Source organism: Salmo salar, chromosome 11 (assembly GCF_965601325.2).
Source record: "Salmo salar chromosome 11, fSalSal1, whole genome shotgun sequence".
NCBI classification, from domain to species: domain Eukaryota; kingdom Metazoa; phylum Chordata; class Actinopteri; order Salmoniformes; family Salmonidae; genus Salmo; species Salmo salar.
Genome location: NC_138301.1, coordinates 47,956,965 through 47,975,596, shown reverse-complemented (window position 1 = coordinate 47,975,596; position 18,632 = coordinate 47,956,965). Strand labels below are relative to the sequence as shown.

The 18,632-nt window shown below is 48.6% G+C and overlaps 1 protein-coding gene across 4 annotated transcripts in view; it reads left to right on the top strand.

The window, feature by feature from the left end:
• Positions 1-18,632, top strand: part of LOC106561749 (homer protein homolog 2) — a 229,071-nt gene that overhangs the window by 28,289 nt on the left and 182,150 nt on the right. For 2 of the 4 annotated variants that reach the window (XM_045689657.2, XM_045689656.2), the window contains exon 2: positions 791-947. In XM_045689657.2, coding sequence (XP_045545613.1) covers positions 791-947 — 157 coding nt within the window. Of the gene's footprint in view, positions 1-790; positions 954-18,632 lie in introns of all 4 variants that reach the window. The other 2 variants (XM_045689655.2, XM_045689654.2) reach the window with 1 other exon arrangement.

The window sequence follows — 18,632 nt, the reverse complement described above, 5'->3', positions numbered from 1 at the left end:
TGTTTTCAACACTTTTATTTCCCTGACTGATCAACATTAGTTTTCTCATATCTCTTCTCTCTGCAGCAGACATATAGTGAGCAATATGTTTGGAACATGAAATCGCAATAGAATCTTGGTTGAGAATTGTGAGAATCGCAGCTAAGTATGGTGATGATATGGAATCGTGATGTCCTGGGCAATTACCAGCCCTAGTCTTAATGCAGCCGTGTATTAAAACAGTTGACCAGGAGGACTCTGATACCCAGTGAGCACCTGAGACTGTGTGGTGGTGTTTCTTCTCCCTATAACTTGATAGGCCTAGTGTAGTGCCTGTGTGTTTTCCTTCCCTCCTGTGAGAGGCTTGAGCTGATGAAGTGCTAATAGCTGCGGGTTGCCAGGTGACATTTGGGTTAGTGTTACATTAACACCTGCTCTCCACTGGGAGGGAAACTGAGGATCTGGCATCCCAGGTGACTACCACAGGAATATGTTATGCTGCAGCAGACAGGACTACTGACCTGGATCTGTCCCAGGACTCAACTCACACCACACAACCTGACTAGCTGTCGTCTAGTTCTTATGTGTTTTTGACTCCTGTTACTTTCATTATTTGCACACTAATGCATGTGTTCTTAGACTGACCAATAGAATAAATGGGAGTTTCTAACACCCCAAACCATTAATTACTAACTAGAGGTCTCCTAATCTTCTCCTTCTCATCCCTCTCCCCCTCTCTCGCTCCTCATCCTCTTTCCCTCTCTCTCCTCCTCCTCTTTCCTTCTCTCCCTCTCTTCCTCGTCTCGGGCAGGGAGCAGCCAATCTTCACCACCAGGGCCCATGTGTTCCAGATTGACCCGACCACCAAGAAGAACTGGGTCCCAGCCAGCAAACAGGCAGTCACCGTGTCCTACTTCTACGACTCCACACGCAACAGCTACCGCATCATCAGTGTAGATGGATCCAAGGTAGGGGTGAGTGAGTGTGTGGGTTAGGGTTGGGAGGACGTGTCCGGATGTCTCTGTCTGGATGTCTCTGTCTGTCTGGACGGACGTCTCTGTCTGTCTGGACGGACGCTGGACGGATGTCTCTGTCTGTCTGGACGGACGTCTCTGTCTGTCTGGACGGATGTCTTTGTCTGTCTGGACGGACGTCTCTGTCTGTCTGGACGGACGTCTCTGTCTGTCTGGACGGACGTCTCTGTCTGTCTGGACGGACGTCTCTGTCTGTCTGGACGGACGTCTCTGTCTGTCTGGACGGACGTCTCTGTCTGTCTGTCTGGACGGACGTCTCTGTCTGTCTGTCTGGACGGACGTCTCTGTCTGTCTGTCCGGACGGACGTCTCTGTCTGTCTGTCCGGACGGACGTCTCTGTCTGTCTGTCCGGACGGACGTCTCTGTCTGTCTGTCCGGACGGACGTCTCTGTCTGTCTGTCCGGACGGACGTCTCTGTCTGTCTGTCCGGACGGACGTCTCTGTCTGTCTGTCCGGACGGACGTCTCTGTCTGTCTGTCCGGACGGACGTCTCTGTCTGGACGGACGGACGGACGTCTCTGTCTGGACGGACGGACGGACGTCTCTGTCTGTCTGGACGGACGGACGGACGTCTCTGTCTGTCTGGACGGACGGACGGACGTCTCTGTCTGGACGGACGGACGGACGGACGTCTCTTTCTGGACGGACGGACGTCTCTTTCTGGACGGACGGACGGACGGACGTCTCTTTCTGGACGGACGGACGGACGGACGTCTCTTTCTGGACGGACGGACGGACGGACGTCTCTTTCTGGACGGACGGACGGACGGACGTCTCTTTCTGGACGGACGGACGGACGGACGTCTCTTTCTGGACGGACGGACGGACGGACGTCTCTGTCTGGACGGACGGACGTCTCTGTCTGGACGGACGGACGTCTCTGTCTGGACGGACGGACGTCTCTGTCTGTCTGGCTGGACGGACGGACGGACGGACGTCTCTGTCTGTCTGTCTGGACGGACGGACGTCTCTGTCTGTCTGTCTGGACGGACGGACGTCTCTGTCTGTCTGTCTGGACGGACGGACGTCTCTGTCTGTCTGGACGGACGGACGGACGTCTCTGTCTGTCTGGACGGACGGACGGACGTCTCTGTCTGTCTGGACGGACGGACGGACGTCTCTGTCTGTCTGGACGGACGGACGGACGTCTCTGTCTGTCTGGACGGACGGACGGACGGACGTCTCTGTCTGTCTGGACGGACGGACGGACGGACGTCTCTGTCTGTCTGGACGGACGGACGGACGGACGTCTCTGTCTGTCTGGACGGACGGACGGACGTCTCTGTCTGTCTGGACGGACGGACGGACGGACGTCTCTGTCTGTCTGGACGGACGGACGGACGGACGTCTCTGTCTGTCTGTCTGGACGGACGGACGTCTCTGTCTGTCTGTCTGGACGGACGGACGTCTCTGTCTGTCTGTCTGGACGGACGAACGTCTCTGTCTGTCTGTCTGGACGGACGTTTCTGTCTGTCTGTCTAGACGGACGGACGTCTCTGTCTGTCTGGACGGACGTCTCTGTCTGTCTGTCTAGACGGACGGACGTCTCTGGCTGGACGGACGGACGTCTCTGTCTGTCTGTCTGGACGGACGGACGTCTCTGTCTGTCTGTCTGGACGGACGGACGTCTCTGTCTGTCTGTCTAGACGGACGTCTCTGTCTGTCTGTCTAGACGGACGGACGTCTCTGTCTGTCTGGACGGACGTCTCTGTCTGTCTGTCTAGACGGACGGACGTCTCTGGCTGGACGGACGGACGTCTCTGGCTGGCTGGCTGCGTCACGTGGAACAGGGTTGGACGGCTGGCTGGCTGCGTCACGTGGAACAGGGTTGGACGGCTGGCTGGCTGCGTTACGTGGAACAGGGTTGGATGGCTGGCTGCGTCACATGGAACAGTTTGTTGCCAGCCGTCCAACCCTATCTTAGGCAACCATATATAGGCACATCCTCTGTGTTTTAATCAAATCAACTATATTCACTGAGTTTGTCTGATGCTTTAAGCGAACTGTTTGATGAAATCATTTAAGACACACGAATGAGTAGAGGGAGTCCGACCGCAATTGATTTGATTGTGCTCAGACTTGCTGCACTGTGTTAATAATCATTTTTCTACAGCGAGTGACTGTGTGATTAGCACTCGTTATCTCTCTCTCCTCCCTGCTGCATCGACCACAGAGAACTTCAAGTGTTTATCACGCTGTCCACGTTGCCATTTCTGACTGAAAAGTTCTGTTACTCAAATCCCTAATTTTGTTTAGGAAAAACATTCCCTCATCCCTTGCTCTCTTTACGTGACACATGTATGCATCACATGCACGTGACCAATAGGACCTGACCTGTAGCGTAGCGTAGCATAATCACAGCAATAAATTGGTTATAACAAACTCTGAACACGTGACGGCAAAATGGATGCAGAGGACGTGACAAATGAACTGGAAACGGGGTAATGTTTACTGGTTGCTCAGGAGCTGAAGGGGAAGTCAGACGTGTGGAATAAATGTGACGAGTTGTGGAAAATACTGGAGATCAAGAAAAATTAGGTAAGGAGCAAGCGATGCGTGGATGTTATTTGCAGAACAGGTGCTGTTAGATTACAATATATTTTTTCTGACCGTTTGGAACAATGTAAACAGCACTAAATAAATGATAAGCAAACCAGAGTTCTGCTTTTGTAAAGCCTTTATTATTAATTGTTTACGCTAATCATTCAAGGGTCGACATATTTTCTTTTAAAAATAAAATGCTTGATTGCATTTCAATTCATGAATGACTCATATTATTTAACCTTTATTTAACTAGGCAAGTCAGTTAAAACAAATTCTTATTTACAATGACAGCCTAGGAACAGTGGGTTTACTGCCTTGTTCAGGGGCAGAACGACAGATTTTTACTTTGTCAGCTCGGGGATTCGATCCAGCAACCTTTCGGTTACTGTCCCAACACTCTAACTACTAGATTACCTGCTGGTTACTGGCCCAACACTCTAACCACTAGGCTACCTGCTGGTTACTGGCCCAACACTCTAACCACTAGGCTACCTGCTGGTTACTGGCCCAACACTCTAACCACTAGGATACCTGCTGGTTACTAGTCCAACACTCTAACCACTAGGCTACCTGCTGGTTACTGGCCCAACACTCTAACCACTAGGCTACCTGCTGGTTACTGGCCCAACACTCTAACCACTAGACTACCTGCTGGTTACTGGCCCAACGCTCTAACCACTAGGATACCTGCTGGTTACTAGTCCAACACTCTAACCACTAGGCTACCTGCTGGTTACTGGCCCAACACTCTAACCACTAGGCTACCTGCTGGTTACTGGCCCAACGCTCTAACCACTAGGATACCTGCTGGTTACTAGTCCAACACTCTAACCACTAGGCTACCTGCTGGTTACTGGCCCAACACTCTAACCACTAGGCTACCTGCTGGTTACTGGCCCAACGCTCTAACCACTAGGCTACCTGCTGGTTACTGGCCCAACGCTCTAACCACTAGGCTACCTGCTGGTTACTGGCCCAACGCTCTAACCACTAGGCTACCTGCTGGTTACTAGCCCAACACTCTAACCACTAGACTACCTGCTGGTTACTAGCCCAACACTCTAACCACTAGGCTACCTGCTGGTTACTGGTCCAACGCTCTAACCACTAGGCTACCTGCTGGTTACTGGCCCAACACTCTTACCACTAGACTACCTGCTGGTTACTGGCCCAACTCTCCAACCACTAGACTACCTGCTGGGTACTTGCCCAACACTCTAACCACTAGGCTACCTGCCTCCCTGTATGCTGTGTGATGACATGAATGAATGAATGAATGAATGAATGAATGAATGATTGATTGATACAGTCACCTATATAAGTATTGAAATATAGGCCTAAGTGACGGTTTTAAGACTAAACAGGATGCTCTCTTGGTGGTGGTTATACAAGACTGCCATACTAAGCCTACTAATGATAACGACATTTATTATTATAATAATGATAATTATCATAACAACAAGGAGATCAAGAAAAGGGAGGGTTATTATTATAATAAATGTAATATTTCTGACAATTTGAAGTGTAAACCACACTAAATAAGTAGTAGAAGACAGGCCTTATTACAGTATAGGAAAGATTAAAAACGCACGCATTTGTGAAATAGTTTATCTGATATGTTGTGGTTGCTTGGTGCTCACGGAATCAGTAGGCTATTAAACAAACACTCAAACATGACCAAAAGTATGTGGACACCTGCTCGTCAAACATCTCATTCCAAAATCATAGGCATTAATATGGAGTTGGTCCCCCCTTTGCTGCTATAAAAGCCTGTAATCTTCTGGGAAGGCTTTCCACTAGATGTTGGAACATTGCTGCGAGGAATTGATTGTGTTCAGCCACAAGCATTAGTGAGGTCGGGCACTGATGTCCGGCTCGCAGTCAGCGTTCCAATTCATCCCAAAGGTCTTCAATGGGGTTGAGATCAGGGCTCTGTGCATGCCAGTCAAGTTTTTCCACACCGATCTCAACAAACCATTTCTGCTTTGTGCATGGGGGGCATTGTCATGCTGAAACAGGAAAGGGCCTTCCCCAAACTGTTGCCACAAAGTTGGAAGGACAGAATCGTCTAGAATGTCATTGTATGCTGTAGCATTAAGATTTCTCTTCACTGGAACTAAGGGGCCTGAACCATGAAAAACAGCCCCAGAACATTATTCCTCCACCTCCTAACTTTACAGTTGGCACTGTGCATTCGGGCAGGTAGCGTTCTCCTGGCATCCCCCAAACCCAGATACGTCCATTGGACTGCCAGATGGTGAAGCGTGATTCATCACTCCAGAGAACGCGTTTCCACTGCTCCAGAGTCCAATGGCGGCGAGCTTTATACCACTCCAGCCGACTCTTGGCATTGCCCATGGTGATTTTAGGCTTGTGTGCAGCTGCTCGGCCATGGAAACCCATTTCATGAAGCTTCCGAACAAACAGTTCTTGTGCTGACGTTGCTTCCAGAAGCAGTTTGGAACTTGGTAGTGAGTGTTGCAACTGAGGACAGACAATTTTTACACGCTACGTGCTTCAACGCTCTGCAGTCCCATTCTGTGAGTTTGTGTGGCCTACCACTTCGCAGCTGAGCCGTTGTTGCTCCTAGACGTTTACACTTCACAATAACAGCACTTACAGTTGACCGGGGCAGCTCTAGGAGGGCAGACATTTGACGTACTGACTTGTTGGGAAAGTGGCTTCCTATGATGGTGCCACGTTGAAAGTCACGGAGCTCTTCAGTAAGACCATTCGATTGCCAATGTTTGTCTATGGAGATTACATGGCGGTGTGCTTGATATTATACACCTGTCAGCAATGGGTCTGGTTGAAATAGCCTAAATCCACTAATTTGAAGAGGTGTCCACATACTTTTGTGTATATGTAGTGTATAAATGGATGATTTATTAAAGCCAGGCACATTTAACAGTTAGGCTATTGATTATAGACCAAATTAAGTTGTCGTTTCCTTGCTCCTCAATTTTGTTAAACAATTAAAGGCAAGTGCTGTTTTCTCGTCTCCTAAATCCGCTGCTGTCTCCGCCGTATTGTTCTCAACACCAATATGCTGGTTAACTTTGCTATTATCCACATAGCAACATGGTTTAGGAAAAGGCGCCAATTCAACAGCGCACTGATGTTTCAGAACCGCGGACAGCGACCGCTATCCAAGCGCATTTGTTATAAAATAATATTTTTATTAGTGTTGCACCATTGTTCTTATGTAATATAACCATATAGAATTTCAGTAGCACATGTCTTAGAGATGGACTGTTCCATCCCCACGGCCTCCACAATGGATCAGTCCAATCAGACAGGTGTCTTGTACACCATGATATTATTATATATATATTTTACTACTATTCAGCTAAAGAAATCTGTTGACCAACTGCCCATTGACCAGTCGACTAAATGGGGTCTACTCTCAACGAATTGGTGTGTGTGTGTGTGTGTGTGTGTTGGATAGAGGGGTAATTAGTATTTTCCCCAGAGAGTCTGCTGAGGCTATGAGAGGGTGAGGAGGGGACGACCCCCCCTGATGTGTTGTCACTGGGTGATGTGAGGGAAAGGGGTGGGGGGGGGAGTGACGGCTAGGAGAAGAACCTTTAAAGGGCAACTCCTGGAGCACCCCACCCACACACCATATTTACACTGTCTGTCTGTCTGTCTGTCTGTCTGTCTGTCTGTCTGTCTGTCTGTCTGTCTGTCTGTCTGTCTGTCTGTCTGTCTGTCTGTCTGTCTGTCTGTCTGTCTGTCTGTCTGTCTGTCTGTCTGTCTGTCTGTCTCGCTCTCTCTCTGTCTGTCTCGCTCTCTCGCTTGTCTCTCTGTCTCTCTGTCTGCCTGTCTGTCTGACATATACTGTGAGACTGTCACCCCTCATCCTGCCAACAGCTACAGTGTCTAAATGAAGATCAGCTTGATGCTGGCTCCTATCTCCTCTCTGACAGTGAAACCCCACTGAGCATGATGCAGAGAACAGATCCACCACGTAGGCTTCCACCCACCTCCCCCTAGCTACTGAACATTACCTGTCTCTGTGGATTGTGTCAGGCTTCCACCCACCTCCCCCTAGCTACTGAACATTACCTGTCTCTGTGGATTGTGTCAGGCTTCCACCCACCTCCCCCTAGCTACTGAACATTACCTGTCTCTGTGGATTGTGTCAGGCTTCCACCCACCTCCCCCTAGCTACTGAACATTACCTGTCTCTGTGGATTGTGTCAGGCTTCCACCCACCTCCCCCTAGCTACTGAACATTACCTGTCTCTGTGGATTGTGTCAGGCTTCCACCCACCTCCCCCTAGCTACTGAACATTACCTGTCTCTGTGGATTGTGTCAGGCTTCCACCCACCTCCCCCTAGCTACTGAACATTACCTGTCTCTGTGGATTGTGTCAGGCTTCCACCCACCTCCCCCTAGCTACTGAACATTACCTGTCTCTGTGGATTGTGTCAGGCTTCCACCCACCTCCCCCTAGCTACTGAACATTACCTGTCTCTGTGGATTGTGTCAGGCTTCCACTCACCTCCCCCTAGCTACTGAACATTACCTGTCTCTGTGGATTGTGTCAGGCTTCCACCCACCTCCCCCTAGCTACTGAACATTACCTGTCTCTGTGGATTGTGTCAGGCTTCCACCCACCTCCCCCTAGCTACTGAACATTACCTGTCTCCGTGGATTGGGTTTGCTGTGACATCCATGTCTTGGTTTCCACCTGTACACCTGGCACAAACCAGACGCATCACGTTGCCCACATACATACTCTTCTCTACGGTGTGTAGACATCAACCTATTGACTCTGACATTATCAACGTCAGGGTTGACGGACGGAAGTGTTCCAACTCAACAGAATCATCTCTGCTCTCCAATGGAAGGAAGTGTTCCAACTCAACAGAATCATCTCAGCTCTCCAATGGAAGGAAGTGTTCCAACTCAACAGAATCATCTCAGCTCTCCAATGGAAGCAGACATTTATTTCTACCGAAAACCAGACGTGATTTTCTTTGCATAGACACAAGGCTGAAAGGCTCATCTGTTTGACTTTAGGGGTGCGTCCCAAGTTTCCCCCTTTTCCCCACATAGTGCACTACTAGCCAGGGTATGTAAGCTAATGCCTGTCTGTGTATCAGGTGTTTTAGTGTTGAGCTCATAGAGGTCTTCTGAACAGGAAGACTAGTTCACAGAGAGAGATTTCATCAACCCCAGCTGAGCTCCGAATTGAACTCAGCAGATACAATTTCTGGGCATACTTTCAAAACACTCTCTTTAGTCTATTAATTATCTTTTATGGGTTTTACTTTTCATCGTTTTGCTCCAAACATACTGCAATTTATTTGGTTTGATGAGATTGTTGTATTAACCTCAGAAAGCAAAGTAAAGTTTTTTTGATTTCCTTCTACCATCTGGGGCCAGAACAAAATTTGACCTTAACTCTGTGAGCCTCATGAGATCCTATCTGAGTTGGCACTTCAAGGCTTCTACAGTCTGTTTACCAGTTCCCCAGTCCCTCTCTACCTCCAGAAAAACACATACCGTTTATCCCAGTCCCTTGAAGGTCCCTTAGTCTGCATGCGCTCTCTCTCTGGTCCTGGAAGTCTGCCTGTTCTATGTAAACCCCCTCCCCCCCCACACACACACACTGACTGACAACTGCTCCTGTCCTTACACAGAGGAGAGGGCGACTGAGAGAGAGGACTGCTGGGGGTCGGACTGCTGTAGCTGGCTATTCACTGACTCCAAACTGGCATGTCATTGGTCATCCCTGATGGATAGTGCTATTCTCTGTCTGTCTGTGGTAGGACATGATGTCTCTGTCTGTCTGTGGTAGGACATGATGTCTCTGTCTGGCTGTGGTAGGACATGATGTCTCTGTCTGTCTGTGGTAGGACATGACGTCTCTTTCTGTCTGTGGTAGGACATGATGTCTCTCTCTGTCTGTGGTAGGACATGACGTCTCTGTCTGGCTGTGGTAGGACATGACGTCTCTGTCTGGCTGTGGTAGGACATGATGTCTCTGTCTGGCTGTGGTAGGACATGATGTCTCTGTCTGTCTGTGGTAGGACATGACGTCTCTTTCTGTCTGTGGTAGGACATGATGTCTCTGTCTGTCTGTGGTAGGACATGACGTCTCTGTCTGGCTGTGGTAGGACATGATGTCTCTGTCTGTCTGTGGTAGGACATGACGTCTCTGTCTGCCTGTGGTAGGACATGACGTCTCTGTCTGTCTGTGGTAGGACATGACGTCTCTGTCTGGCTGTGGTAGGACATGATGTCTCTGTCTGTCTGTGGTAGGACATGATGTCTCTGTCTGTCTGTGGTAGGACATGATGTAGGGCTACAGTGGGCTGGGTATTCCTGGGAATCTCTTCTTTCCTTCATACTGTACCAGGTTACACAGCTCAGTGTCTGCTGGTTTCAATGAGTTACTAGGTTACACAGCTCAGTGTCTGCTGGTTTCAATGAGTTACCAGGTTACACAGCTCAGCGTCTGCTGGTTTCAATGAGTTACCAGGTTACACAGCTCAGTGTCTGCTGGTTTCAATGAGTTACTAGGTTACACAGCTCAGTGTCTGCTGGTTTCAATGAGTTACCAGGTTACACAGCTCAGCATCTGCTGGTTTCAATGAGTTACCAGGTTACACAGCTCAGTGTCTGCTGGTTTCAATGAGTTACCAGGTTACACAGCTCAGCGTCTGCTGGTTTCAATGAGTTACCAGGTTACACAGCTCAGCGTCTGCTGGTTTCAATGAGTTACCAGGTTACACAGCTCAGCGTCTGCTGGTTTCAATGAGTTACCAGGTTACACAGCTCAGCGTCTGCTGGTTTCAATGAGTTACCAGGTTACACAGCTCAGCGTCTGCTGGTTTCAATGAGTTACCAGGTTACACAGCTCAGCGTCTGCTGGTTTCAATGAGTTACCAGGTTACACAGCTCAGCGTCTGCTGGTTTCAATGAGTTACCAGGTTACACAGCTCAGCGTCTGCTGGTTTCAATGAGTTACCAGGTTACACAGCTCAGCGTCTGCTGGTTTCAATGAGTTACCAGGTTACACAGCTCAGCGTCTGCTGGTTTCAATGAGTTACCAGGTTACACAGCTCAGCGTCTGCTGGTTTCAATGAGTTACCAGGTTACACAGCTCAGCGTCTGCTGGTTTCAATGAGTTACCAGGTTACACAGCTCTCTCTCTCTTTGTCTCTGTGGGTGATTTTAGACTAGGGAAGACGTTAGAGAGATGCAGTACTGAGATAGTTTCTCATTTCAACTGTGCAGGGAGGTTAAGCTAGGAGGGTGTTGTTGATGACATCACATCACTGCTGGTGCCACTATCCTCCTGAGACCTGCTTCATTTAACATGCTGCAGCTGCGTCCCAATGCCACCCTATTCCCTATATACACCACTACTTTAGGGCCCTGTCAGGTGTACACTAGTGCACTCTGTAGCAAATAGGTTGCCATTTGGGTTGTGGATAGTCTTCACTACCAACACCAACCGTTTTCCATTTCCTCGTAACTGGCAAACACACAGCCAAGCGACGACCTCCAGGTACAGCTACTGAGATCAATAAGCTGTTTACAGATCTCAGTGGAACGCTGACAGTTGGGGTGTGTGTGTGTGTGTGTGTAGTGGTGTAAAGGGGATTATATCTTCCTGGCTGATTTATCCTACACATCACATGACTGGCAGAGTTCATATTCTCTTTTCCTCATTCTGTTTCCTTGTTCCGTCTCTCACTCCTTTTTATTTCCCTTCTCTCTGTCTCCCTCCTCCTCTTCCTCCTTTCATCTCTTCATCCCTTCATATGAAGAGGATGAACAGGGTTTGAGTCATCACACACCAAACTCTCTCTCTCTCTCTCTCTCTCTCTCTCTCTCTCTCTCTCTCTCTCTCTCTCTCTCTCTCTCTCTGTGTGTCTCTGTGTGGGTGGGTGATTTCAGATTTGGGAATAAGTTAATACTGTATCCCTCTGAGATAGTTTCTCATTTCAACTGTGTAGGGAGGCTAAGATAGGAGGGTGTTCTCTCTCTCCCTGCATGTGTGTGATCAGGTTTGTCACAGTGTGAATAACTGAGACAGACGACTCCAGTTATTTACATTAACACATACAACCATGGCAAGTCAGAGAGATCTTAGACACATACTGAAGACTGAACCTCCTTTGTTCCCTGTGAATGTACCGGTCTTCCTACAGGGACTTGGGATGAGTCCCACATGGCGCCCGATTCCCTATTTAGTGCACTACTTCAAAATCACATTTTATTGGTCGCGTACCTATTTCATTTTTTTTTATTTAACTAGGCAAGTCAGTTAAGAACAAATTCTTATTTTCAAAGACGGCCTACTCCGGCTAAAACCTGGACGACGCTGGGCCAATTGTGTGCCGCCCTATGGGACTCCCAATCACGGCCGGATGTGATACAGCCTGGATTCGAAGCAGGGACTATAGTGAGACCTCTTGCACTGAGATTCAGTGCCTTAGACCGCTGCGCCACTCAGATGTTATCACAGGTGCAGCGTAATGCTGGTGTTTCTAGCTCCAACAGTGCAGTAATACATGCAAACCCCCAGAATTAAAATGAAGATACGAGCCATGTCAGAGTCGTGTGTGTGTGTGTGTGTGTGTGTGTGTGTGACAGACAGACAGACAGACAGACAGACAGACAGACAGACAGACAGACAGACAGACAGACAGACAGACAGACAGACAGACAGACAGACAGACAGACAGACAGACAGACAGTGTGGGCAGTATATTAATACAAAAATGTGTACAGCAGTAGTTATATGTTATATAGGATGAGCCACAACCAGGGGACCAGGGACCATAGGGGGTAGGGAACCAGGGAACCATAGGGGGTAGGGAACCAGGGAACCATAGGGGGTAGGAAACCAGGGAACCAGGGACCATAGGGGGTAGGGAACCAGGGAACCAGGGACCATAGGGGGTAGGGAACCAGGGAACCAGGGAACCATAGGGGGTAGGGAACCAGGGAACCATAGGGGGTAGGGAACCAGGGAACCATAGGGGGTAGGGAACCAGGGAACCAGGGACCATAGGGGGTAGGGAACCAGGGAACCAGGGAACCATAGGGGGTAGGGAACCAGGGAACCATAGGGGGTAGGATAGGAGGGAGAAGGATGGTTGTGTGCATGCATAGAAAACATACATGCGAATTTCAATTTTTTTTACCTCTCAGAAAAGTCTTCTTCGACCCCTAGCAACAGTCACCTCTAGATAACCTTGACAACAAGCTAAGCTGTGTCTCTAAAGCATGTCAGTAAAGGTTGTTGTGTAACTCCCCATCTTTTCTAGTTCTCTTGTCTGACGTAGTGTTTTACAGAGCCTTTTATTGGAAATACAATGCTCTGGGGATTTGTCATGCATGTCTGGTTTGGACAGTGTTCTGGGCTCTCAGTGAGGTGTGAGGGTGTGAGGTCTCTGTGTGAGGTCTGAGCTCTGGCTAAAAAGATAAGTGTTAGACAGCTCCTTAGCAGAGAGGGAGATGGGGTGGTGAGGGAAATATAAAAAGGAGGGAGAGGCAGGGAGAGGCAGGAGGATGTGGGAGAGGCAGGAGGATGTGGGAGAGGCAGGAGGATGTGGGAGAGGCAGGAGGATGTGGGAGAGGCAGGAGGATGAGGGAGAGGCAGGAGGATGAGGGAGGATGAGGGAGAGGCAGGAGGATGAGGGAGGATGAGGCAGGAGGATGAGGGAGAGGCAGGGGGATGAGGGAGGATGAGGGAGAGGCAGGAGGATGAGGGAGAGGCAGGGAGAGGCAGGAGGATGAGGGAGAGGCAGGAGGATGAGGGAGAGGCAGGAGGATGAGGATGAGGGAGAGGCAGGAGGATGTGGGAGAGGCAGGAGGATGTGGGAGAGGCAGGAGGATGTGGGAGAGGCAGGAGGATGTGGGAGAGGCAGGAGGATGTGGGAGAGGCAGGAGGATGTGGGAGAGGCAGGAGGATGAGGGAGAGGCAGGAGGATGAGGGAGAGGCAGGAGGATGAGAGAGGCAGGAGGATGAGGGAGAGGCAGGGAGAGACAGGAGGATGAGGGAGAGACAGGAGGATGAGGGAGAGGCAGGAGGATGAGGGAGAGGCAGGAGGATGAGAGGCAGGAGGATGAGGGAGAGGCAGGGAGAGACAGGAGAATGAGGCAGGGAGAAAGACATGAGGGAGAGGTAAAGAGAGACAGGAGGATGAGGCAGGGAGAGATGGGGGTTGAGGAAGAGATGGAGGGGAAAGAGGAAGACGGGTGAGAAGGGGGAGGAAGAGGAGGAGAGAGAGGGAGGAGGAGGAGGTAGAGGAAGAATGAGAGGAGGAGAGTGGTTGTCAGTTATTCCTAGTCCTAATTCTGGAAGCAGGACCATGTTGCTATGAGACAAGGGGTGCATAGTAATTAACATGTCTTGTGTTGTCTCTTAATTGTTGGGATCAGTTCTCTGTGCTGCTCCGAGACAGAGAGAGGGACAGAGAATGTTTTCTTTGTTTTGGAGTGTTTGTGGGTGGGTGTTCTTGCTTGTTGTGTGTGTGTGTGTGTGTGTGTGTGTGTGTGTGTGTGTGTGTGTGTGTGTGTGTGTGTTTGATTTGATTTCACTTGGAGGTTTCCAGAGGTGGGACCAAGTCACTATTATTCCAGTCACAAGGTCAGAGTCTCCAGTCGAGTCCTGACTAGAACGGTCAGAGTCTCCAGTCGAGTCCTGACTAGAACGGTCAGAGTCTCCAGTCGAGTCCCGACTAGAACGGTCAGAGTCTCCAGTCGAGTCCAAGTCGTACGTTTTTCAAGTCAAATAAACTACACATACAATAGCTTGTTCAATTACACGTCTTTGTCTATTTATTGATGCTACCAGACAGACATTTTCATTATTTTGTCTACAACATATTTTGATTATGTCACAATACATTTCAACAAATTCCAAATTCAGCTTCATATACATTTCATACTGAAAGACCAGTCGGCCTGTTCTAGTAATTGTTGCTAATTGCCTCATTGCTGCTGAGCTTCAAGGTGAACAGTTTATATTCTGGATCCCCAACAGGTTTTGGAGCTGCGTAGTTACTATGCCAATCATCTCTCCCTACAATTGACATTTGTGCTGCACCAGATCCTATAGCTGTAAATCAGCAATCTGTTCGCTAGCTCTGTTGTTCTCAAACTTCTTGACCTGCAACCCCTGACCCCCACCCACCCACCCTCACCCCCGAAAAGGGGTGGTTTCAAGCTCGCAACCCCCGTGCACAATCGCTGCCCAAATGTCATTGCAGCCATAAACAGTGACGCATTTTCAAACTGCAAGACACCGATGTAAACTGCCTTTTACACCCTCCTACATTTTGAGATGAAAGTCATTCATGTTAGCAGCCAATATCAACTAGGGATATCATGTCATTTCTCTGGGGTCCAACAGGATAATACGCCCTACCTTACCTGTATGCAGGGGAGATTGAAAGACAAGGAAAGCACGGTCTCTCTGCAACTTGCCTGTCACTTTGGAGGGCCTGCCTGCCTGCCTGCCTGCCTGCCTGCCTGCCTGCCTGCCTGCCTGCCTGCCTGCCTGCCTGCCTGCCTGCCTGCCTGCCTGCCTGCCTGCCTGCCTGCCTGCCTGCCTGCATGCCTGCCTGCCTGCCTGCCTGCCTGCAGCTTGTTGCCAACTGGGTAGCCACTTTCTTCCTCACAAATACCAGAATGAATTGACCAGAATGTTACATCTTCATCCTATAATATTGAAGCTGTGACGTTAGTGTGATGTTACAGCTGTCTTCAGACAGTAACCAGCCAAACTAGGTCTGTCTGAAATATAAACATGATCAATGAAATAGCCGGGTAGCCTAACGTTATCGTTCTGGCCAAGTCGTGTCCGTAGTGGATTGATAAACGGTATCGATAACTTTCTTTAAACGTAGGCCTATTGGAGAAGATGAATGATATGGATAACTTTCTTTATATATGGGTCATTTAAACGAAGGCCTATTGGAGAAAATGAATGGTATGGATAACTTTCCTTATATATGGGTCATTTAAACGTAGGCCTATTGGAGAAAATGAAACGAGCTGCTTTCTGGAGACTCATCTGGATCTGCTATCTGGAGACTCATCTGGATCTGCTATCTGGAGACTCATCTGGATCTGCTATCTGGAGACTCATCTGGATCTGCTATCTGGAGACTCATCTGGATCTGCTATCTGGAGACTCATCTGGATCTGCTATCTGGAGACTCATCTGGATCTGCTATCTGGAGACTCATCTGGAGACTCATCTGGATCTGCTATCTGGAGACTCATCTGGATCTGCTATCTGGAGACTCATCTGGATCTGCTATCTGGAGACTCATCTGGAGACTCATCTGGATATGCTATCTGGAGACTCATCTGGATATGCTATCTGGAGACTCATCTGGATATTTGTGCCCACCTTTGGGCAGCTAATGCCGATCACTGGTCCTTGGTCAACAGTCAAGACGCGCAACTAGTTGATTCTGAGACACAGATGAGTTGTTCTTTTAGACTATAATATGGTGTGATACCGTAGGAAACCAGAGCAAATAGGCTAAGGTGTGTGTGTGTGGTGTCTGTAGACAATTAAAGTATGGATAAGAATTCCCGTTCAGTTTCATACTCGTGACCCACTTTGAGAAGCACTGAGCTAGGTCACCTGATCTGTATTGATTGACAGTTTGCTGGTCCAATCAGAGGGCCGACTGTGCATTTCACTAGTCAATCTGTTGCACGTTTAAAAATAAAAATGTTGCAATGTGCAATGCAGCGGCTACTGTCTCTGGCTGTGTGGAGAGTAATCCTCAAGACTGTGTGCCACAAAATGAGTGACAAAATGTTACAAAGCCTGGCCACAGAATTTCAAGTCATCAGTCTCAAGTGAAAGTAGAGTCCCGAGTCTTGAGTCTCCAAGTCCAATCTCAAGTCATCGAATGTGTGACTCGAGTCAGACTCAAGTCCAAGTCATGTGACTCGAGTCCACAACTCTGGAGGTTTCTGTGTTGTCATACATACCCTAGGGCCCTTCTCCTTACCAGTAGATTATTCACATCTACAGTGAGGGGAAAAACGTATTTGATCCCCTGCTGATTTTGTACATTTGCCCACTGACAAAGAAATTATCAGTCTATAATTTTAATGGTAGGTTTATAATCCAGAAAGACACATGTCAAAAATGTTATAAATTGATTTGCATTTTAATGAGGGAAATAAGTATTTGACCCCTCTGCAAAACATGACTTAGTACTTGGTGGCAAAGCCCTTGTTGGCAATCACAGAGGTCAGACGTTTCTTGTAGTTGGCCACCAGGTTTGCACACATCTCAGGAGGGATTTTGTCCCACTCCACTTTGCAGATCTTCTCCAAGTCATTAAGGTTTCGAGGCTGACGTTTGTCAACTCGAACCTTCAGCTCCTCCACAGATTTTCTATGGGATTAAGGCCTGGAGACTGGCTAGGCCACTCCAGGACCTTAATGTGCTTCTTCTTGAGCCACTCCTTTGTTGCCTTGGCCGTGTGTTTTGGGTCATTGTCATGCTGGAATACCCATCCACGACCCAATTCAATGCCCTGGCTGAGGGAAGGAGGTTCTCACCCAAGATTTGACGGTACATGGCCCCGTCCATCGTCCCTTTGATGCAGTGAAGTTGTCCTGTCCCCTTAGCAGAAAAACACCCCCAAAGCATAATGTTTCCACCTCCATGTTTGACGGTGGGGATGGTGTTCTTAGGGTCATAGGCAGCATTCCTCCTCCTCCAAACACGGCGAGTTGAGTTGATGCCAAAGAGCTCCATTTTGGTCTCATCTGACCACAACACTTTCACCCAGTTGTCCTCTGAATCATTCAGATGTTCATTGGCAAACTTCAGACGGGCATGTATATGTGCTTTCTTGAGCAGGGGGACCTTGCGGGCGCTGCAGGATTTCAGTCCTTCACGGCGTAGTGTGTTACCAATTGTTTTCTTGGTGACTATGGTCCCAGCTGCCTTGAGATCATTGACAAGATCCTCCCATGTAGTTCTGGGCTGATTCCTCACCGTTCTCATGATCATTGCAACTCCACGAGGTGAGATCTTGCATGGAGCCCCAGGCCGAGGGAGATTGACAGTTCTTCTGTGTTTCTTCCATCTGTTGTCACCTTCTCACCAAGCTGCTTGACGATGGTCTTGTAGCCCATTCCAGCCTTGTGTAGGTCTACAATCTTGTCCCTGACATCCTTGGAGAGCTCTTTAGTCTTGGCCATGGTGGAGAGTTTGGAATCTGATTGATTGATTGCTTCTGTGGACAGGTGTCTTTTATACAGGTAACAAACTGAGATTAGGAGCACTCCCTTTAAGAGTGTGCTCCTAATCTGGGCTCGTTATCTGTATAAAAGACACCTGGGAGCCAGAAATCTTTCTGATTGAGAGGGGGTCAAATACTGATTTCCCTCATTAAAATGCAAATCAATTTATAACATTTTTGACATGCGTTTTTCTGGATATTTTTGTTGGTATTCTGTCTCTCACTGTTCAAATAAACCTACCATTAAAATTATAGACTGATCCTTTCTTTGTCAGAGGGCAAACGTACAAAATCAGCAGGGGATCAAATACTTTTTCCCCCCACTGTATATCAGTTTCATCAATCACGCTCCTTACCATATCACAGTCTCAGTGACTCACTTCTCTCCCGGAAACACTGGCTCTGTCTATTACAGACCACGTCCCAAATAGCACCCTATTCCCTGTATAGTGCACTACTTTAGACCAGGGCCCTTAGGACCATTTAGGATGCAGTCTATCATTATACTATTAATACATGTAATGTAATCATGCTACAGTAACAGGCCTGTTAAACAGCTACTAGTATAACAGCTGGACTACACTGTAACTGAGAAGGTCTGTGTCCCAAATGACTCCCTATTCCCTGCATTGTGCACTACTTTAGACCAGAGTTCTATAGGCTCTGGTCAAGAGTAGGCCACTATATAGGGAATAAGGTGCCTTTTGGGATACGGACTTGGGAGTTATAATGACCATTATAGGGGTCAGTGGGCTGTGTGGATACGTGCATACTGGACATAGTTGGAGGCAGGGTGTGTGTGTGTGAGTGTGCGGCAGAGAC